General features: G+C 36.0%; 1 protein-coding gene across 4 annotated transcripts in view; it reads right to left on the bottom strand.

Moving 5' to 3' along the window:
- Positions 1–25356, bottom strand: part of LOC138937728 (kinesin-like protein KIF26A) — a 317690-nt gene that overhangs the window by 232474 nt on the left and 59860 nt on the right. For all 4 annotated transcript variants that reach the window (XR_011447562.1, XM_070304263.1, XM_070304264.1 and 1 more), the window contains exon 4: positions 3622–3763. Coding sequence is in view for 3 of the 4 variants with exons in the window: in XM_070304263.1 (XP_070160364.1) it covers positions 3622–3763 (142 nt within the window). In the remaining variant the exon portion in view is untranslated. The remainder of the gene's footprint in view (positions 1–3621; positions 3764–25356) is intronic.

The following is a 25356-nucleotide window of genomic DNA, read 5'->3' as shown; positions in this document are numbered from 1 at the left end:
CGTCCCTTCTTATTATTATTGTTATTAGAGACGGTGAATGCAGGGCACTCGGGAGAATCATCGGGCGAAATGCCAAGCAGCTATTCCGTATGTACTATGCGCATACATAGACACGTCTGTGCGAATACACAGCCACCCAGACCGTCAAAATTTTCGAGATTATTAAACGGTTGAGATGAGTCGAGAAATAAGACGCGTGCTCAAGTCGTTCCTTAATTAATTCTCATTATCAATCACATACTTATATTGTATATGTCGCCATAGTGAGAATTAGTTTTTGCGATTCGTAACGTGTGAAAGAGAGACAAGCGTCTGAAATAAAATCGTTTGAAAAATAAGACAGTATTCAGACATTTATGCTCTTGACAACAAAATCCGTATGCTGTATGTAAAAACTAGCTTGACGTCATTTCGTTTTGAATTTAAAAAATATAAATTGCATCGCGCGCTAAAAATTTTAACAATTATCGAAGTCGTTATCGAAGCGATTACGATCTGATAAACGCATGTCATGCGTATGCAAATTTTGGCGACTTCTCTTCAATCGCTAGTAACATTCCGGTGTCGGGGCTACGTACATTCACACATACGCGCTCTCTTATTAAATCAGAAAATTCATTAAGACCGAGGTTTGGATTACGCTCGAAGGCTCAGTACTTAGCGAGAGGGCGGGTCCCCCGTCGTCATGGGCAGCGACAGCAAGATCGTAAGGATTTAAAGCCGACTATAACGACCCTCGTAACAAATTACAAATAATGTCGTTCGCTCCTAAGACGAAGCGCCGGTAACTACGTCGAACGAACGACTTCTTTTAAGTTCGGAGCAAGCCATCGCATCGACAAGATCGAGATATCGAGCTCCTAACCGGAGAACGAGATCCGGTTGCAAGCGCAGCGATCTATCCTCGGAGCGACCAATCATGCTAATAAAGCCGCCAGGCATAAGTAATACGGAACGATCATAAATCTTCGCAATCCCGATGAATACGCGCGCTAATATCGATATCGGACCAGGAAACGAATATACAAGGGAGAAACAGTCGGAGAAATCTTCCGTCGACGTGCTTAATTTTAGATCTTTCTATTCTTGCCGATTGGAATGCGTGAAGCATACTCGGTCATGTTCAGCATCGTAAGTTCATATATCTGCTTTATGAACATTTCGATGTCAGTCGGAAATGATCAAGTATCTTAAAAGACGTTACTTCTTCAAGTATCTTCGCACATTTGAGATATAACTCTATGGGTATACATTTTATTATTTATTTTATTAAAGAAATATAGAAAAAAATTTGCAATAATATCATTTTTTTTTTTTTTTTTTTTTTTTTTTTTTTTCGAGACTACAAGTTCCATGTATATCTTTAAAATACGAGTTCAATGTTTGCATTTGAGATCTGACTTGCAAGATTCCTGATTCGTTATACCGTGATAATGCGTATCGCTGCACCTCATGTTTTTCCAAAGGCTCGTCGCGTGCTATTGCATACAGGTGTGCACGCGGAGCCAAGTCATCAGCGCAACAAGCTGCACGCGAGGAGACACGCAACTGAGACATTACATAAGGTTGCTACTACGTGGCAAAAAGAGATCGGGGAAGGTGCCGCGAAGGAGCCATCGACGAGCGGATCCGCGAAAGGAAAGTACACAAGAAGGGAGGGTAGGGCGGAAAGCGGGTGGGGGGGGGTGGAGGGAAGGGGGAGGGGGGAGTGGAAATAACGAGTTCGCGACCAGGGCCTGCCTCGGCGCGTTACAAAACGAGTCCTACCTGCCGGCAATGATTGCCGCCTTGCACAGGCTAATAGCACCCGCGAACGTAACGAAGGGTTATGCGGATCACGGGTTTGTTATTGGCTCGCTTAATGACCTACCTGTCCGAAGTGTAGTCCTATAACCGCCGCGTCGAGCCGCCAACAACATAACTGATCACCGTGTATGGAGTGTCAGCATAATTCTATCCCCTTCCCCCTCCCCCCCCCCCTCCCTCCAATTTACACACGCGGAAGTGCAGAGATATACGAAGCTAAAAAAAAGATCATCTATAATGACGCCGTTCTCCTCTCTCACTATCAGTATTATCGAAGAAATTAAAAACTACTTTGCACGATGTTATATAATACATTTTTATACACGATTAAACAAACATTAATTAATTTCCAATGTAATAAACATTAATTAGTTTCCAATACAATAAACAAATCCATGGCAAATAAATGTTTCGATAAATATGTTTTTGATAAGATTTTCTTTTAAATAAATTGTATAAATTTCTGATATGGAACGAGTATATATATATATATATGTACATATAAATTATTTGTGTTACATACACAAGTATATTTTTATACTTCTATATTTCTTATTTATATTTCATATATAAGTCGGATTACGCACTGCAAAATGTATAAAAATTTCATGAAAAAGCAAGTAGAAAATATAAAGTAACGCGAATGAAAGAATTTTTATTATGCGATCGTTTTTATCATTCGCTCATTATACGCTTCTCAAGAGATATATCACTGAAAAGCGAGATAATAAAAAAGAAAGAGCCTTAATGATAATTAGATCGTCCAATATTTACAGTTACTTAGACATTTTTAACGTTTCGCGAAAAGCATATCTGGGTTACGTGCCCCGTCCTGATTCCAAGCTAGCTTTGAAATCAAAACCACACAGAATGATTTGAGTGGCTCGGTTGCAACTCTAACGAGACACTCAACCAGCAGCTACACTCGTGTGATTTATTTCTGTAATATTCGAAACGTCAGCAACAGCGACCCAACTACTTGTCCATCGTAATGGAGCATAAGATCCGTCCAATATTTATGCATCGGAAACCGTAACAGACTCTAGATTGTTAATCGAGATATTCTTTCTTTTATGAAAAAAAAAAAAAAACTCGAAACCTAACATGTCCATCATTGTTGTCGTAAGGCATGTTAAACGTACACGTTACGTTCACTAACAAAACGATCTCTTATTCAACAAGAGAGAGCTAACTGAAGTCCGAGTCTTATGATATATTCTAATATAATCACATTCTCCGCTTATAACAAGTATATCCAATAAATCCGACACTTCGTACATTTGTTTATTTAAAATTTTGAGCGCGATCACAAAATGCGTCAAATACCGAATATTATTCGCGATGCAAAAATCTAAAAGCCATTTGATACCGAATCTCTCGTTTCAAGATGCCGTAAAAGCTTGTTGCCAACTTACCGCAGCCGTATTCCAGATCTAAACGACGAGTTGCACGATATCGTAAAGACATTTCCCTTCACCGTGAAAATCCCGGCACTGTCGTTGATACTCCGAGAGATCTCCCGCGCTATATATCGTGCCGGGTACAGTCCGGACTTCCTAACCAGAAATCGCAGAAATAGTCCGGGCGAGTTAGAAACTCGCCGCGTTTCGGCTTGCGCGTAACGGCGAGGACGTAGTATTCCCGCCCAATAAATTAATCACGAAACTTTCCCAATGTTGAAGTCCGCCGCAAACTAATTTGCTAGCCGGCTTGGAAAGTACGCGCGCGTAACCCCCTCAGCGCAGCCCAAGTATAATAGGTACGGATCGGCGCACGTGCGTCCGGCGCATAATCGTTGTATTTATATTCACTCACCATCGATATTAGACGAGGATTGATCCACGCCTGCTGCATGTTATCGTCGAGATACCGCTTCGCTATCCGGGCGATGTTTTCGTGCGGCTCTTTCTTCGACACGGCCGATACGGTGGGCGGGACGACGACGTTGGCATTGTTCCTGAAACAGAAACGAATGAACGTTAGCATCAATCGAGCCTGATTTGTAAACACGTCATCGAACGCTGTGGATTACTATTGTGCTGCGCGATAATCAAAATATTGACGGTAACGGAAGATCTTTCCTAACCGAACACTTGAATAAGGAAAATCTTTGGAATGAAAAAGAATACACAATCTTGACTAAATATAAATACGTGTTTAAAAAATTGTGTTGCCAGTCAAACCAATAAACGTTCAAAATTTAAAAAGCAAACATAAAAATTTTTAAATATTGCACGTTCAGTCGCAATCTAATATTTTTGTATTAATTTAATTAGAATTTAATATAAAAATATATTGTGTTATTTAATTTGTAAATATACCAACGCAATGTGTCAACTATCTTACATAATGCCGCTTTAGAAAATAGGTGGTACCACGATCACATAATCGTTTATGTCGTGTAGTTTGCCAGAACATTTCGATGAACGATGTCAGGCCACTTGTGCGCGCATGAAATTCTCGGCATGCGTAGAATAACTCCAAAGTCAAATCACGTGTGTCTCTTCTCGAGAATATTCGAGGATGAACATTCGTGTACAACTGAAACGAGCGTCACGATTTAAGTACGTCAGAACGTGCTTGAATTTTTCACATTGTTCTAACGCGTACACGCATTTTTCCACTATCGATCCATCGTAATTTCCATTAATCCAAAGTATGATGTATATAAATGTATAATAAATGTATATAAATAGTTTAAAACAATATTGTGTTTCAATATTTATAATGTTACGTACAATTCTATCGAATACCGCACACACAGTCAATTTCCATCATAAAAATTATGAAAATATAATTGTAAAATATAGTTATAAAAGTTCTGAGAATATAACTGTGGAATTATATTTGTGCATTAAATCGAGTTTGCAATAAAAAAGGCAAAAAAATCTCTTAAAATGTGAGAAATATTTGCATGAGTGCAAATTACGCGTGTCAAGAATATGCGCAAAATTAAGCGTATACAAGATAAAATCCTTCAAATATTTTAAAATCGAAACGTTTAGACAACGTTTAAACAACCGTCTCGTTTTATTTCTCTCTGGTGAAAAAAAAAAATCGTTCTCCCTTTCTCGAGAGCGAGATGAATGCAAATTGCGCTTGGAACAACACTGAAATCTAAGTAAATGGGCAGTATTCTCGGATTATATGGCGTTAACTGCTATTATTTACTTGGATGAGTTATTAACGCGAACGACGTTTGACGGAGAATAGCAATCCGAACGGACGAGACGGGCGTGTAGGAGGGGTTCTTGTGGGGCAAGAGGCTACGAAATTAATGGTGCCGTATGGCGATGTATCAAATCGAACCTATTGTGCAAGCGCCATTCCATTGCTACCGTCACCGGTCATCACCGGCCGCCAGATTGCACGTTGCACGACGCAGAAACAGTTTTGGAATGAGGAGATACGCGATACGTATCTCTGGTCGCAATCACTATAATGCAGCCGTAACTGTCTTCATAATTGGATTAATGCAACGATATCCGGCTTGATCGGAAAAAAATCACGCTTTTAAAAACTATTAATTTTCTCGGGACGACTATTTAAACGAAACCGCCGTTAACACAAGAAGCGGATGAAAAATTAATTATCAATACTTATGTAGGTATACGCAGATTGCATCCATGAATTATATATATTTAATTGTTTACAAGAAACGAGGAAAAATCATACGTATAATTTTTTTTTACATTTTTACGTTTTGTAGTAACGAAATACTAAAAAATTTCTGATTCTTCCTATTGCCCTGTGAAAATTAGGAAAGTGAAATCACAAGATTCTGAGAATTTCACAGAATTTCCTTTCATTAAATTCTTAAGATTGCAAAGCGCTATTATTCACCGCGCATGCATTCTAATGATGCGAGACGCTTCGGCGTAGTCAGACAGTGACTGAATTCCCCATCGTACCTTCACAATTATCCCATTAATTCCAAGATAGGTTACACCACGCGCAGACGTATTTTTTAATTTTCTCGCGACGTCTTTGAAGCTCGCGCACAACCCATACACGGCATTGTTTTGCATAGAATTAATTATCCGCCTTTCCCGCGGCAGGTTGTATCGAAATTTACGTCTGCCGTTCGTTTCTGCCAGAGCTGCTCCGAGAAGGGATCCAGTAGAATATTCGCACTTAAGATTATGTACGCTGAAGTTCCGATCCTGTCTCTTTTCTCTCATAAAATAAATTAAATCGTAATAAATCAATTTACTGTTTTTATTATTTCATTATCTAAATTAAAATATTAATCATCCATCATTCGTATTCAAAATATCAATTAAAAGAAAAATCATATATATTTATCTGTCTCAATTATTGTTATAATAAATTTTGTTATTACATTTATATAATATATAAATTATTCCTATTTTTCCTCGGGACTTACATAAATCTACATTTTTCGTCAGACCGTCTCTGCTCACGGTACATCTCGCCAAGCACAATTTCGTACAATGCATACCTATGAATAATCGCATACCTGCGCTTGTGTATCGTATACGTAGAAACGTTACGAAATACGCATTCGTATTCAATGGAGACCTCCTTGGCGTTTAAGCGCGCGCGATTGCGAAGCAAGCGGGAACTGAGACGCTGAGACGCTGATACGCTGTGGATATCCCATAAGTGAATTATGAGAGTTTATCGCGACACCGTCGCCCCGTGCCTGCTGTCGTGGCGCAGCTGCCGGTTTAGGCCTCCCTAGCGGGTTAAATTATTGCCGGGATCCCCCCTGAAACCGTCTAAATTATTGGACCCGGATTCGAATCAGCACCTCGAGCACTTTAAATACGCGAGCGTCTCCTCAAATCGACGGCAAGTTTCATCCAAATATATAAATCTATGGACAAAATTGATGTAAAAATACCATTATTTCCAGTTTTTTTTTTTTCGATTAAAAATATCCATCCTTTTCCAGTAATGGCTAACAAAACTAAATTTACAAATGGACTAAATAAAGTTTCAATTTTAAACAACAAAAACAATTGAAATTTCTACATTATTTTTGATAGTTTTTTAATAATTTAAAGCATTAATTTTATCAGAAAATAAATATGAAGAACTTTACAGAATATTTATCCAGATAATCTCTGCGCAGAATAATTTATTATTAAAATCATCAAAAGTATCGTATCTCGTACATTTTTAATCAATTATATCGTTGGATCTTTTTCCATTCATACACGATGAAACATATGAAATTATAATCAATAATTTTTTAAATTGCTCAAACTAATTCGTTATCCGTGAGAAACTGAATTTTAACGAGACGATATCTTATATAACAATCATCGATCGATCATTTGATTTCTCGTTTGATTCTCCCACATCAATTCAACGCCAATATATCCAAGACGTTCAGCGAAGGCGAAACATGGTACTTTTCTATTCTCCTCGTATAAGGCGCAGCAAAATAAGTGTGGGAGTTAATAACGCAAAGGATGAAAAAAAAAGTAGCCATTTACGAGGCGAGCGCAAAGCGCGAATAAGGAAGGAGAAACGGGATAAAGAAGGCGATGGGGACGACGCAAGATCGGAGGAGATTCACGAACTATGGAAGATAATCTTCAGGACTACACGTATATACTCCTTTTGCTCGTCCCTGTGAGTTTTACAGAATCCCCTTCGGTGGGACCCGAGGAGAAACGACCGAAGAGAAGCAACACAGACGATATCCGACGCCGAGTCGAGATGAAGCGAACCGCGCCACTACGCTCGCTCTAAATCTCCGTAAATGCGTCGCGGTCGTCCGGCTGTTTCCTCCTGTTTTCCACAGGTGTATCCCATTATACAAACCTCTCGAGACGGTTCTCACGAAAATCTGCGCCGGCCGCTCGCTGAATGAAAATTCACGGTAGACGTGAGAAACTTACTCATCGCCGTAAGCAATGGGGTGGACGAAACGAAAATGTACGGCGCGTTGCGCTTTGCCGAATACAACGCTTCTCACATTGTTGAGACGATTTGAAGAAAGTCACAAATATTTTCAACAAGAAAGATTTAAGATGTAAACATAAATATTCCATAACAATTTGGGAAATTTTTTATCTCTCGAAGCAATTTTCTTAATCTGATAAAATTATCTGTAAATAAGATATAAACTAAAGTCATCATCACTGTGCTTATAATACATGCGAAATGGAGAGTGAGAGCACAGCTGAAATTTCATTTCGGCTTATAACTTACCAGAACACGGAAAAAGCAAAAGACAACAAGAAAGAATCCTCGTCGCGAACTTTCCGAATGCTCGGACAATAAATTCGATAATTTAACAAATATCTCGCTCACTATCATTAAGTAAATACAATAGATTGCTACGCGGCAAATAGATATTGTCTCGTGTATTATAGATCTTATTGTTAGATAATTCTATCCTGTAAAAAAATTGGTGATTGCTGCGAATCATCGCATGAGTCCTGTACTGCCACATATCGATTTATCGATATGGTAAACGTTTGATTTGACAATTATACCAGAAATATCACGTCTCTATTGTTTTCTCATGATACGTTTGTAGACGTATAACGATGTTTTTTTTTAGCCACGATCTTAAAATAAGGCACAGCTATTGGCGAGGGTGCAAGATGTGCATATATATATACATAATCTTACACACATATCAGGATAACATCCTTGCCATTTTCACGAGCAATAAAGCGCCGGTCATGTCGCGTGACACGTAAATCTGGCTATTTAATGGGAGTAAAATCGATCGAAGTAGCTTCTCCATCTCTCGCGGACCATCTGCTTTAAGCATCTGCTTAACCAGTCATTTTCTGCAAAGCGTCTAAGATTATCGATCGTAAGGTATAATCGGTAAACGACGTATGAACGATCTTCGGAAGATTCGAGAAACCGATTTTGCGGCTCTGAAATTTGTTATCCGTGTGATCAACACTTTTTTCGTTATAAAAGTCAACGTATGCGCCGACGTAGTCTGCAACTTTTCGATTACCTATGTTACATTTGTAGAATTTGTACAAAAACTTTGTATCCATATCGAGCATAATAAAAAATTTTTTAAATAATTCAAATATATATATATTTTTTTCTTTATCTAGCTTTTCGATATCTCTTTGATTTATCATCGAGGTTTAAATATTGCAATGCAATTTCAAAAAAAAACGTGCAATTTTTATAAATCTATTGATACCGCATCGATTGAAAAATATCATAGGTGTATTCTTGACATAATGTACAATCGATATTTGTCGTAGCTGTAAACAATTTTGATTATGCAAAGGCACGCGAATCCGCGACACGTCGCGTTATGACACCTGATTCGCCAGTCGCATCTGGGGGCAAAGATGCACTTTCGATTGCAGTATTTAAAGGATACGCAATCGATATTGCACACGGGAATCTGCAGCAAGGCGATTTGTTATCTTTATGTACTATGTTTATGAGCGATTCGCAGTGTATGAATTACAGATAACGGCATCTGTAGCAATTTTTTGCACGAATCATTGTTTATGATGTAAGTGACTAAAATGAATTTTTGACGATCTTTTTGAAGCATATAAATTTAGATACATAATTTTTATTTATAGAATAATTTCGCTTTTATTTATAGAAGATTGTATGTTTATGTATAATCTTATATCAACATATTCTATTTAAAAAAAATGCTATCTTTTTCATAACAAAATATAATTATTTTATATTTTATCGGATTAATATTCTTTAATAATATTATTTAAACTTAAGTTTTCCATATTTTATTTTTTTATCCATTTTCTCTTGTTTACGAAGGATAGTATTGCAGTTACAATTTTTACCAATTTTTACCAACTGCGGAATAATTTATTAACTTCATATTTAAAGACGAGTGTTTATACGATCAAACTGGTAATTTATTGTTTGATCGTTATATCACAACATTTCGACCATATGCTTTTGGTCCTTATCAAGTGAATTAAAATTACAATATTATAAATAATGATAAGCACGTTACAGAAATGAAACAAACGAAATTATGTACCTGCGTTATAGTTGACAACCACGGTGTTTCGAAAAATTAAGTCTTTTATAAATATAACGGTTTATAACGTGTCTCGGAAAACAATTATTGAGTAAAATCCGTTTCGCGACATCAATATTTTTACCATGAAATTGAAAAAACATGTAATAAAGAGAGAAATAGCTGACATGTTCTTTATTTAAAAATATGACAACTTTATTAACTGTCAAAAGAACACAGAGAATTTAAATAACATATACGATAGATTAATAAAGGTTGTTTAGTCTTTCTCAGTATCTCAAACAGAGAAGTTGACACAGAAGTTGTCATTATGACATATTAATTCTTCTCTTTCAACTTGTCAACTATAACGCAGATACATAATTTTGTTTATTTCATTTTTGTAACGTGCTTATCATTATTTATAATATTGTAATTTTAATTCACTTGATAAGGACCAAAACCATATTATCGAAACGTTGCGATATAACGATCAAACAATAAATTGCCAGCTTGGTCGTATAAAACACTCGTTTATTTACTGGCAACATCTGAAAATTAAACATTAATTCATATTTCAAATCGAAGTTTGCTCCACGACGCGAGAATCTAGATTAAGAGGCGGAAAAATGTTGCAATATTCATCGAAAATTCATCGATGTGCGATAACGATACTTCGTCATTCTGAAAGAATAATTTTGAATAAATAAGCGATTGAAAAACACGAGAGAAAAAAGTAAAGATAAATAAATAACGAGATTGCAACGAGTTCGTTCGCATTCCGACGACTTCTTTGATATTAACTAGCAGCGTTTAACATTTGCACGAAGGAATCCGTCGATATACACCGACAGGAAGATATAACGATGTATTTTCCGAGAAAATAACGATGTTCCACGTCTACCTCGACAAGACGATACCGTTCAGTACCTTCGCATCTAACATAAGTGCGATAACACTCCAGGTGATAAACCAACAGCATAATCTTTAGAAGTCTAAGAAGTTATCTGACTTCATCCTGTTTTAAAAATCATTTTAATATATATATATATATTTAATCCTCTCTATATCTATTTAAAATAATCATCTTTTTAAACAAAATTCATAATAGAAAATATTGGTGTATTATTTTCCATCCAATTAAAAATGTGTTTTTAAACAGTTGTAAACTAATAAAATTCAAGGATTATCCTTCCAAAATTTTCTGATAAATCGACATTCATAAAAGATTGCACGTCAAGTTTAATAAGAAATCAAGTTTAATGAGGAAATTGAAATTCATATTTCCGTGAATTGTTTTCTATACGTATATCACTTTGTCTATGTAGATTATATTCTATCGTATTCTATTCAATGCAAATACGTGTATGATTCGGTACGATCTCAATAAGGGATACTGTTACTCTCGCGCCAATATTTGACTAAAATATTCGTCTAAAAATTTTCCAGAAAGAGCGATTATATATCGAAACGAGATTATTTATGGCGCGTACTTTCTAAACGTCGAACAATCATCGGCATTGAGTATAGGTAAGTAAGATTCCGGAAGAAAATCGTTAAACGATCCCATCCTAGCGATCACGGGTGCGTGCTCGTCGGTACCTTTGAGAGATAACACGGGTCGTAAATCCGTTAAGTCCCGCGATATAGATCTGCCATTGGATGAACCACGCTCCCATAACGCGATACAATCAAGTCCGGTCTTCGGACGCGTGGGTATCTTTCTTTGTCCTATTCTACTCCGGCATCGATTGCCCCTTATCGATAGTGCATTCATCGCACGACCAATGCAACCCAGAACGATGATGATCTGAATATATGGTATATTACTAACTATTATTTTATTTCTAATTGGTTTTAAAGTGTTTATTAATAATGAAAATAAGAGAGATAAATAATCTATAATCTTATTTCAGATTTACTTTTTGAAATAATCATGTGAAATTCACGCTAAATTGTAAATAGATCCGTAGATTCGAAAATTATAATCACAAATATTATAATAGATATTACTTTCGTACACGAATATGAATCGGATTACGAATACATTTAGATTCTCGAAAGCATTCGATTAGCTATTTCTAAATAGAAAAGTAGTATGTCATCATTTCTACCAGCTTGCTCTATATATATATATATATATATACATTTGCGACATTGAAAAAATTAGAAAAAATTTTTAGAAGGCAGTTTTGAAAAACTTAGAACCACGTAGCAACGATATAAGGCTAAATGTGCGATGAGAATACGAACCGTCGAAAGCGCGAAAAACTCGATGCTTGTCTTGTTATATATAGCCCGTTTGGGAAATACAGGAAAAACTCAAGTCGCACACGAAATTTGCCGTGCTCGAATCAACAGCATCGGTCGATTACGTTCCTGTAGATGGTTACGCGAGAAGGAAGTAAAGGGTGTCGAGTAAAGAGCACGGCGCACACACTAAGCAAAGGATGAGCCGAAGCACGTCGAAAGATAAATAGACTATCAGATAGTATCGACTCGGCAGCAGCCCTCGGGGGTTTTCGCTCCTTCCTTTTCCTCTTCTTCCTCTTGATCCTCGTCGTCTGGCTGCTGCCTTCTTCTACTTCTTATATTTCCTTTTCCGCTACGAGTCGCGTATGCCTGCGCCGAACGAGAGTACCTATAATATCCTAATGCTATATTCTGTCGCTTACGAGTAGGTATTCGAGACAGTCTAGCCGCCAGTAGCGAGACACGTATCAACGATAACGATAATCGGCAGGAATGCATCGTGCTCTTTGCCCGCGTCATTCCTCTTTTATCCTTATTGGTAGCCACCTTTCGCGCTTGCCTCGTCGTGTATATAGCTTCGTAACCACTTGCATCCCTAGGGCACAGCGGCCTCTTCATGCGATATCATGGGCGAGTCCTCGAAAGAGGTACGTTAAGAGAGAAGTCTTATGCGAGAAGTCTCTTCTGTTTTTCCACCTCATGCGTTTGATGCCTCCGATGCGTTCTGGCGTAGCAGCTTATCGGAGAATGATAAACGGTTAGAGGTAGTAAGATATCCATGAGGTGAGTCGTGAAGAGCCACAACGCCAGCAAAAATTCCTAATGGACCGTTTTTTTATCCGCGACTTTACTTTGCACGAGAAGTACAAAATTTTATGTAAAGATAGGAGAGACAAGTGAAATGACTTTTACGACGTAAATAATGTTCTATAAAAATCCTGCAGAACGCATCGCACGATCCGACGACTGCTTCGTTACAAAAGTATGATTAATTTCGTAATGTAACTAATGTGCAGTGATTAGATTCTGTGCGAGAAGAAAAGCTGACGATGATCGCGGTTTTCGTTCTTATGGTTACAAAGAAAATAATGGACACTAAGTGTAACTGCTGCGGCGCGTTAATTCCGAAACCCTTTTCACGAACGAGACGGAACACGAACACAGGGAGAAAGGAAAGACGCGGTGCCCCGAAATGTTCGCCTTCTTCTATTCCACGCATCGTTAGGACTTACGTAGCCGTGGCCGCGGGACCTCGCGAGATTTAGCAGCCATCGTCGTTGATTTGTGACCCATTGTTCTCCGGTAACCGGCGGAGCAGGGTTCTGGATAGGGAGACGAAGTCCAACTAAAAACTTGACTATCAAAGTAATCGATTTCCTGCCACCGAAACTACGGAACGCCACTGGTGATTGCGAATCGCTATCGGGCGTTTTTGCTTCTGTATCCTATTCTACATATAGGTACATGGATTTTACACATGATCGCAAAATGCTTTCTTAAAAATTTAGCGCCCAAAAACCTCTAAAATCACGGTTATTTTTTACATTTTTACAAATATCAGGGATAGTATGCGTCCTTTAACAAAAAGTGCCAAAACAAAAGTTGTAGAGAATTAAATTATCTTTCAAATGAGATCAAATTTATTGTAGTTCGTGCCAGATGTTGGAATAACAGTCAATAGCCAAAAAAATACTTTTCGGTACATTTGAAATGAGCTATTAACTGCTTCATTTCAAAATCTATCGAGCAAACTACAATAATTTTGATCTCATTTAAAAGATAATTTAATATACCGAACAAAATGTCCTATATACCTATATATTATATCTTCGACACCGAATAAATTTGGATCGGGAGAAGGAAGTTCTCGTCAAGTCTTGAAAGAACTATAAATGGATTCTTTAATTTTCTTCGAGATTACGGTGTATTATAAAAAAATAACTTTAAAATATAAAACTCGTGAAAATAACAATATGTCAATCTTCGAGAATCTTTGTTCTATTTAAATATATATACAATTATAAAAAATACTGTTACATAATTATATATTTTATCAATTTGAAGGGACACCTTTTCTTTAACTAAAAAAAAAAAAAAATGTGAACAAACACAAGCCGTCTTCTATATATATGTAGATTCCCTTGAAACTTTTATAACATTGTAAAAAATTGTTATCTAGAATTAAAATGATGGCGAAGTGTGATCCTTGCAAAGCTTACAATAATTTATTGTTCCGTGCATTTCGCGATCTGGCAATTTAATCGAACGCGCGTTACAACTTTCATTGTGCATTCATAAAAACGGGATGCCCCCCGCGTCTCTTCGATACTGAATGCCCGTTTAATCTACCCATCCTTTCGACAGATTTTCAATGGGGAGTCGAAGAGCCTCGCGTTCTCGTCGAACGATCTGAGAAACGGAACAGACGTAATAGACCGGTGAAGTCGATTCCTGCGAAGTCAGAACGACACAATAGAAAGACGGTCGTGAAACGAACAGGCTCGTCTCCCCAAGACCTGCTTTATTTATTCCATTATCCCGAGGACAGGTAACAATCTCCCGCTGTCTGGCAGCACGCTTCTCGTCAGCGTACATCGACCCACTTTACAATCAATGTTGACATAGTCGAATGATATCAAAACAATGAAAAAAGATTCACGCTTTCTTAATAAATTGTAAAAATTTTTCAAATGATTTTATGAATTTATAACTATTTATGTCTTGAGAGTTTAAAATTATTAGTAGTTGTAGAAAATGTAAGAAATAATTTGTAAAAAAAAAATAAAATTTCAAATAAAAAGGCACTTTGTTCATTAATTAAATTAATATATAGATTATCTTGTTTTTTTCAATCAAAAAATATTTGTTTGAAAAAAATCCTCTTTAATTAGTTAATGAATTTTCAAATTAATTAATTTTAGAATCTAAAGGAATTATTTTATATGCGTATGTCCTACGATATGGTTTCTGATTATTTTCTATCCTTAGCTTTCGATACGCTCATTGTAGACGGTCGATCGGCTTTTCCTCGGCTTCCTAGATAGGTCGTCAATCTTTGACATTATATCCCAACGAGCTCACAACGCCGCGATGAAGCTGGCATTAATTAAAGCGCGCTCGTTAATTGACGGACAAATCCGAGCGGGCCACGGATAAATACAGACACCTCGATCGAGACGTGAATGGCATTGTCAGCGGCTCGAAGAACTGCTTCCCGGGGAGAAATAATCAATTCCCTTGGCTGCACCGCCGACGCTAGCTATACTGTAGGATCGATGTAGAAAGGATAATTAAGCGAGAACGTCAGAAATACAATACTCGTTTCGTTGACATTAATTGGCTTGATCATGTCACATTATCATAATGACATTAATGGAGCTCTTCATAGGTTTCGATTTTTAAGCACGGATTAAATAAAACAAGGTATTATTTATTAATTAAAATATAGTTGAGAAAAGATTCTTTATTTATATGTGTTACTGAACATCTAAAAATTTCCATCCAGTGTAAATATGGATGTCAAAATTTATTTTTAGATAATTTTAAAATCAATTTCGCTTTTAGATAATTTAAAGTTTAACTGCAAATATACTAAGATAAAAGCGAAGAAAATTTTACTAAAAATTATTTCCCGGAAAACAGAATGTATATAAAACTCGGGACATTTTTTGCAAGTTAGATAATATTTTTTATATCATTATAACATTCTATTCGGGATCAGATTCCACGTAGTAAGAAGGTGCATTGCAGCTCGCTTATCCGGCGCTGCATTCCTACGACGCGATTCTGCATTCCAGAAGATAGGTATCGGGATTTTCATCCGTATACATCCTGTAAAAGTGGGCTTCCATCCCTCGCCGATGCGATTTCGGAGATTTTATCCCCCTAGCAGCCAACCAGAAGAGGAGCCACCCCTCGGCATGATATTATGATAATACACTTATATTCATATGCAATAGGGTCCTCGACTTAGGAAGACACGGAGGGCAACACGAAGGCGTTCTCCTCCTCCTCGGGGTCTACAAGCCGTAATGTAATTCGATCGACACTTTAGCCCCGAGATGATGGAACGTCGGATAGAAATTGACGAGCGGTGGGATGACGTGGCTAAAGAAGGGAAGGCGTTATAGTATCCAGGATGGCAGGTAAGCCTCGGCTCCCGTACTATTCGAGTGCCGAGGTTCCCCGGCTAATTGCCCGTTAATTTGGTTAATTTTGGAGGCACGACAAGTATCGGCTTGTTCCGACGATGGATCTCGTCACGTTAATGAAGGGCAGCCCTAGGGATGAGCAGGAATTAGGAAACGCCGCTTTTTTAATGAAGAACCCCCTTATAGGAAAAAGCAATTACGAACGGACCGCTATCAATTGCAGCGTGTCATAAGAATTGCGATAGTGATTATCTTTATTACATTTTACACATAATATCCTATCAAAAATTCTTTAAGAAAAAATAATTATTAGTAATGCGCTCGATCATATAATTATAAAAAATATTTGATAACGTACTCTTATGGTTCATAATTGATATAAAATAATAAGAATAAGATTAAAAATATTTTTTGACAACTAAAAAGAAATTAAAGTGATAAAAATTTTCTTAATACGACTCTGTGATAAATATGCACGGATAAAAAGTTAATTTCAAACCTGTTTCCAGTTATTAGCGTGACTTGTTCGGCAAGCTAATAAAACTAATATTTCAACGAAACTCTTAAAATCGATTATTGACATTTACCCGCGTTTATGACATACATATGTACTTATCATTGCGAAAGCGAGGAAATGCATCTTTATTCCAAAAATCTTTACGTCGATATATTACGAGAAATTTAAATTCAGTTAAATAAGTATTATACTATATTCTTTCTCTATTATACGTTCAAATGAATCGTATATCAAATTGTTTTATGATTAAGAAATATTATTTAAAGATAAATTATAATAAAACTGAACTTTTTTTATCATGATTACCTACATATATCGGATATATAATTTTCGAAGAAATTTAATTCTACTAATTTGTCACATTATGAGTATATCAGATAATGGACAAATCCTAACACACGTTTGCACCGAATTTTAGTCTACGATCGTTCATAATGATATGGAATTCGATGTGCATGGGCTGCCTTCCAGCTTAATTCTGCACCTCCACGCCGAGAATTTCAGAATATTACCGTGTATTAAATTTCAATACGAAAATTCGATATTACAGCGTGGTACAGGCGCGCAATGCAGCGCTGGAATTTGTACTTTTTATTACAGAACTATTCATATGGGCATATCTCACAGTTGTAGACATCTCTATATAATTCTATAATTTTATCATGTAATGCATCTATATACGAGTATATATATGTAAAAGTAACGTTTATAAAACAACATTTTACCTAAAAAAAAAAACTGTATCATGAAAAAGCTTTAAATATCTTGTTATTTCATATATTTCTTTTTGGATAAATAAAATCCTAAAATAAGTAAAATGACGAATCTAAAAATCTATTTATAAAATTAGTGGTAACAATACGTTACAATATTCACCATGCCAATGTTAAACAGCCTCAGATTGCATAATATACAAAATATTGGAAAACATTTTTGCGGCGATTATTACGCGCGCATTCAATATGGCTTGAGTTCCCGAACAAAAGTATAAATATCCATATGTATATAATTTACAACTTGCATAGGCGGTTATGTAAGTTTTTAGTTGCCATCTCGTCGCGTAATTTGTATCCGTATATAATTTCCCAATACTCCGCGGATCCCATAAGTGCGTTGTCTTGTCGCCCAATGGCATCTTAGGCACGACATTTCATTACCGCATTTCGAACGAATTTACCCTCTTTCGTCGTTGTTTCGCCATAAAACGGTGAACAGCCATATAAGCGGTCATGTCATAAAATACAAGATAGGCCAAGGTAGTTCGCGAACTTCTTACAATGAATACTTTTGCATATCGTGAATCAGTGATGTCTTAATTATATACAAAAATATATATAATACGCTTTCGCGAAGTATCCAAATTATAGTCATTAAAATATTATTTCAAAAGAGAGACATGTAAAAGAATAGTTTAAAATATTTACGTTATAAAATTAATCTCTAAAAATTAAAACACTTGGATAACATCTCGCAAGTCTTATCTTCCCAGAAAAATCTTAATACGTTTTACAGAAAAAAGAAGCAGAGAGAGTGTAAAAATTATAATTGATATATACAATACCGATCCTGCGAATTGAGATGGAACATACAAAGAACATAGTCATCCATATTCATTGACTGCTTATATAGTATAATGGAATCATATACAAAAGGAGAGCCATTCGTTTTTCCCTTCTGTCGCAAGCAAATTAATTCAGTGGCACGGTTTCATCGATTAACATTCAATACTTATTTAAGCGTGACATTTTTGACAGTCGATAGTTTCTCTCTCTCTGTCTCTCTCCTTCTCTCTTTCTCTTTCACCGCGTTTAAAAACAAGATTTATAGATTTATTCAATTTATTGATATTATTAAATTTATTCAATTACATTTCTAAAGTTATATATTTATATTTTCTGCCTATTAACCCGTGTGCCTTGATAAAAGTATTTTTCTCTCCTGTATAAATTAAAAAAATTAATTATATATAATCTTTCTAAAGAACAAAAACTATTTAAGGAATTGTCATCATTTACCAAGTCATCATAAAAAATAAAATTTTAAATAATCCTCCAAATATTATAGACTTGCCATTTTCAGTTGCACTGTTTCACTCTTTCTGAGTTTAAAATAAATAGTTCATTTTTTGTGGCTGAAAATGAAAATTAAAAAAAAGCGAAGAAAAGTCTGGAAAATGCGCACTTGAAATGAGCAAATCTCATATTACAGTTCACTCCAATGTAATTTCTATCTGACACCACCTTTGCATTTCACCATCATCCTTCCAACTCTGATCCTTCCACTTGTTGGAATTTCAGTATTGTTGGCGGAAAGTTATGAAATCCATCCACTCTTGCAAATCCATTCAGACGTAATTAATGCCAATGTATCCATTTTGCGCCTGACGGCAAGATGCACGACGGGATATGCGAGTATGCTTTATGAGGGAGTTTATGAAAATGTTCGGCATAGGAGGAGAGAGAAAAGGAAGAAGCGAAGATCCCGAGGGGTACTCTCGTGTCTTCGTATCCTACCCCCCGTTGCACAGGTGACGCTCCCTCGGGAGCATGCGTGCGTATGTGTGCTTGCGTAGAGTGTGTGTGTGTGTGTGTGTTTACGTCGCCACCAGATATTACCGCATAATTTTGGGATATTTCACTGGCACACGCAAAGCAAGCCTCGGACGTGCGCGAATAGCTTCACAGACGATCGTTATTCGCTAGCGAGAGAGAACAAAAGGAAGCGAACGGGAAGCAGAATCCTCGGAGAATTTCTACTTTGCATGGTACGACGATATAACGCGTGTGAAGGGTACACTCGAGAGCTGAGAACGCGCGGATCGTCATGAATAATTGAGATTCTTGTACAGGGCGTCGTTTCGTGTCAAGCTTCAGATTCGCTCCTTAACGAAATCTATCTCCTCGTCATATCGATTTTTTGATCGGTTGCGAAAGTTTTATCGATATACAGCATGTGTATGTGGTGTGTGAAAACGATACTAACAATAAACTACAACTGCGTTCTTTTAGATTGATATCGTATCTATTTTTCGCGTAATCAGAGATACGAGATTTCACCGAAGATCATGAAATATTCATGAAATATTTACGAAATATTTAATATTCATAAAATATTCACTGATCTTTTTGATAAAAATATTCACACTTTGCTCCTTCGTCTTATATCCTGCTGATTATAGCAGAAAGATTTCATTGAAAAATCAGTAATAACCGTATATATTTGTAAGATGTAATGAGATTTTATTGATTTGCAGTGCTATACTCGCAATTGATTCTGAGACTATCAGTAACTATTTACTGCTTTTTAATGATAATACATTACTTTCATTAAAGAAACTAGCTTTTCAATACTGCTTCAATACTGACTTGCCTAAATTTTACAGTTCTATCTTTGTTTAACTAAACTTTTTATATATGTTTAACTATGAAGTATTACACATACAATGTACTATATAAATTATTTTCAGATTCCGATAAATATTTTATCGATACCCACATATCGCTTTCTGAAAAAAAAAAATAAATAAATAAAAATTGTTATCGCCCACGTATCGTTCTTATCCCTGATGGCGGGACGAACATGACAGAAGGTGTGTCTCACTACGAATACAGAGTTAGAGTATAGCGGCGTCCTTATCTCAAATAGTAAGATACACGAGTGCGAACATACACAGAACAACAGCGTGCACGCGCATCAGCTGTATGACAAATCGCGCATCAACAAAGCGCGAGCCGTTTATCCATCAACATCAGGCGGGGATACGCGTGTCCTGTAGCCCGTGGGCATTCCACACGGTGGACCGCATTACATTCCCGCAGTCGATGTAGTACGGGCATCCCCGGGGATCCCCGGGGGCCGTGATCCCGCGACACTGACCAAATCGTCGTCATAAGTGGCGATTGTGAGCGTCGAAAAAGATTTATCGGCGATCTACGAACGCACCGCGATTCTGCTCCTCCGCGACAGAATGGAGCTACTTTATTCACCGCCTTTTTTCGCCCAGTCATTGATACGTCTTATCGCGCGTGTATCTACCAGCTGGGTCCTGAATCAATTTTACGATACTTCTAAAGGTGAACTCGGGTATATCGGTAATATCGAAAGCTGATATATTAGATCTTTATGCATACTTACTTTGAAAAATATAGTAGCAGTGATTATTTATAAATTAAGTCAATAATGATTAATGAAAAACATATGTTGGAAAGTAATTACATATCTTGCCAGTAACACGCGTTATATATGAGAGTTATTATAACTATGTCTTTCGTAATTAATAATCCTCGGGATACAGTTTCAATAATGAATTGGCCGATCCTTTCTTACAATGTATTTGGCGAACGAGGAGAGCGGTTAATCATAAACATTGCAACAAGAGTCTAATGATAAAATTTACAGAAATTCTCTCGGTTCACTATAAATTTAAACGTGCGTGTCGAGAAGAAGGCCAATTGCTTCCCTCGGAGATTTTCATAAATAAAAATGTATGAAACAATATGCTATCGCGTCGATGTCGTTTCGAAATGACACATTGTCTGCCGTAGTTGTCGATGACGATAAAATAACGAATAAACGTGCGCTTGTCACGCGCAAAATGCGTATTTATAGCCTGAATTGAATAAATGAAACGCGAAAAGATATATTTCTATTATTAAATATACGTTTATATAAAAACCACAAAATTTTTAATTATTAAAACGTGACAATAAGATACCTTGTCTTTTTATTAAGAAAATATTAACAAAAATCAAATGACTAAGGATTTCGTAGACAAAAGAAACACAACTCGTAATAATAATATACAGATTATTCGAGATAAGAGTGTTTAATGTACAGTATCGTGTTGTACGAAAATAGCAAGGAAGCTATCAGAGAAGCACCACTATTGTGCGTATCACGCGTGGGTATCTCTCTTGCAATGACTCGGCATGAATGTACACTTGACAGGTCGATACATTATTGTATCGTCGCATTCTAAATTTATCCGACTCACGCACGCGTTGTCTCGTTAAGTATATGGAAGCGCACTCCGTGAGCCGATATTGGCGCGCACCGACGCGTAATTTACATAGCTCCGCTATTTGCGCCACAATGTTCCGTACCGTTAGGGGATTAATTAATTGCACCGTCGTTAAAACGCGTGTGTTAACGCCTGAGATAGCACCGCCGGTAACAAATTCGGCTAATTCGAAATGCATATCGGAATTGATAACTAAACGCGCGATGTAGTTCGACAAGCTTCTTCTCAAGACGACACAATTGGAATTGCAGTGCTGCAAAAGCTGCTAAAGAGATTACAAGCAAATTCAATAATATTTTAAGTATTTTAGATAATAACTAAGAAAATAATATAAAAATGAATAAATTCGAAAGAGTCACATATATATAGTAGCATGTTATATGTGTGCATGGAAATTTTTTTTTTTTGCTTCTGTAATAAAATTAAATATGTTTTATTAAATTATATAATCTTGTGTTGTCTTAATTGGGCTATACAAAAATATATAAATATAATGGCTTTTAACGTTGATATTGCCGGCCTAATTTCCATGCGCAACGGGATATATCATTTAATATCTTAATTATGAATATATTTAGAGACATATATGAATGCGTCGTACCGCTCGTAATTATGTAATAAGCCAGATAAAGATAACGTTCCAAGTCTGAGGAAAATGTTACAATAGATTCAATCGAGATTTGCTCCGTTATTACATGTCATAATTTACACAAATGTAATCTGATGCAAATTTTATGGACAATTTTATGGTGCTATATTAAATCTCGTGCGTGTTTATAATAGTAGCTAGTTTATATTTATATGCGCGACGAATGATAAAATGTTCGGGCTCATGCTAGAAGCGCGATATATTGATCGTAAATATCACGAATATGACCAAAAAGTAAAATTAAAACACTAAACACTGTCCGTTACAGATTTTTCCTATAACAATCCCTGTCACCGAGTGTTAGAGTCTCGCGCGTTTCAATGGTCGTTATCCCACGAACGATAAAATAAAAAGCAATATTGTTAACCGTACAATTAAGTATTTACACGCGATATTTAACAGTTCTATATAGTAGTATATTGAAGAAAATTTATTTTGTTTTATTTTATTTCAAATAAATTTTTTATAACAAAACTTGAAAGATTAATTTAAAAAATATTTGTATATAAAGTAATGACAAGTTATAAAGAAATGATATTTAATCGGTTTCTTAATTTCAAAGATCTCAAAGAAAGATCAGTTTCTATACCGGTTGAAGAATCTTAAACTCAATTTAAAAAAAAAAATATTAATTAAGAGAAAGTGCGAGTAAAATCTGTCAAAATCCGCTTAGCATTTTCATATTTCATTGGTGAGACAATACTCGATAGTCTTCAGATGTGGTGTCCATTTAAACAGGATATCCTTTAGATAGAGTATCCCTTAAACAAGATAATCTTGTGATCCATGTCCTACGCCCACTTGCGTCCATCCAACGCCGCAGGTAAACACGGGTAAATGCGGTATCGATTATTCATAGTGGATCATTGGCACCAGACACACCCAACCTGTGCACTTATGCACGCACATGCATATCTTGTATCCTATGTATGAATCTTGGACCCACAGGTGGTCAACCGACGGTGTATAAGCAGCCCACAAGCAATGCGAGTGAAATAAATCATTCGATAAAATATGATATAGAACGATTATTTTGCATATATAATGAAATACTAATCATCTCTTATTTTTATTTTATTTGTTTCACTAATAGTAAGGCTCCAAATTTATCAAAAATTTATCATCTGTTTCCTACAATTAAAGAAATTAATTTTACACATAATTATACGTACATAAAAATTAAAAGATTTATATATATAATTACAATAAAAAATTGAAAGAGAAAAGCGCGTAAACATAGAATTAAACGATCTGATTAACGGAGTTTCAGGCCGAAATGTCAATCGCTATCTTGACGGTTGCGAATAGTATGTACTTGTAGCTTTATCCATTTATTTTAACTCTGTATTCAGTTCTGTTAATAAATAAGTGATCTTTGATAATCGATATTTCTAAACCTAAATTAATAAACTTCTTCTCAATCGTCTATATTTTAATTTGCACAAAATATAAATATCTCATAATTTTTAAAACCGATATTAATTTTCGTAGTGTTATAATTAAATTGAAAAATGTATATACATATATGTACCATATGCAACTTTAGAGAAACTTTGGTACAGTAATTTTTTATAAAAAAATTTTAAATTTTAAAATTTTATAAATGTCAATGAGTACATTAGGACATTTGTTCAGAATATCGTTAAGAAAATTAAATTTTCTTCCTTTATAAGAATATATTCTCATGAAAAAGGAAATTTAAAGAAAGTCATATATTAAAACGTTTCTCATGTACCATACGTGTGTGTTTCACTTCGACTTTATAGCTAGAATTTTAATATTCTTTTTCCTTTAAGTCATCATGCTAATTAATGAAAGGCAACTTGTGAGACGCAGTTTCTAATCGAGCGATATCTCATTCATCAGGCGTATTTAGCATTTAACTCTTACAATAGCGACATTATCATTTGTCCGTGACGACTTTCGCCATATATGTACGTATATACGTCCCGCCTATCTCTTGCTAACGTTAATGAAGTATTTGCAATTCTGTACGCAATTAAAGTGTACTCGATGTAATAAAAATTTAGAAATATTTTAATTTTTTCGTAACAGTTTTCAAGATGTATTATTTTCTCTTGCTGTGTACAAAATTCAATAGTGTGATGACGTTTTCTCAACGCCATTGATGCAGAAGAAAAATTATCAAGCGAGCTAAATAAGAAAAAAGTGAGACAGTAATTGTAGCTTTGTTGGAATCGTTATCACACGGTAGAAGAAACAGGCGTGGAAGGTCGGAGAGGCTCAAGAGTTAATACTTAAAAGATGATTACACGAAGGCGGCCTCATCTCGCGTAATTAACATCATTAAAACACCGGATATTAAATAAATTACAAATAATTATGTTCAACTTATGGTACTAATGATCGTTGTAAACTGCGATGTACGCTGTTAAAATATTGATTACAAGTCTGCGACTCCAACTTCTCTAATTATTTTCGAGAAAAAAATCTAATATATTTCTATTTTAATTTTACATTTTTTAACTACTCCTTTCATTATTTTTCTTTTTTTTAATTATAATATAATATAATATATATATATTCATGAAACTATACCGGAAATGAGTAATCAAAGTATTTTATAAAAAAATATATAGCGACATAAGAGCGAAAATGCAACGCGCATATTAATTTCATAATTATCGATCTTTTATCATTACGGCTATTGCCTCGTAACGGTGTGGGATGGACCGGTTTTCTAATCGGGAAAGAAGATTAGGGCAAGACGCCGCAGTCTGAGATCCCGGGCGGAGGCTGCCAATCGCGGCCCCGATCGGCTGCATTATAATTCAAATGGTTCCATTAAGTGCGTTCACGCGCTATTAAAGCTGCGCGGATTCTCTCGCCTTTCTTCACGATGCCTTTTCTCACGATTGGACTTCGTGGATGACGACGGCGAAAGTGCACCGTATCGATCCCTTCGGTCTTAACGCCGTTTCCATTAGGTTAACGACCTGTGCTTGATAAAGTATTCACGGTGCGGATAAATACAATGTG

The sequence above is a fragment of the Polyergus mexicanus genome, unplaced genomic scaffold (genome assembly GCF_030449975.1).
Source record: "Polyergus mexicanus isolate NDT 795.1 unplaced genomic scaffold, iyPolMexi1.0 SCAF_11, whole genome shotgun sequence".
NCBI lineage: Eukaryota > Metazoa > Arthropoda > Insecta > Hymenoptera > Formicidae > Polyergus > Polyergus mexicanus.
This window is presented reverse-complemented; position numbering and strand designations above follow the sequence as displayed.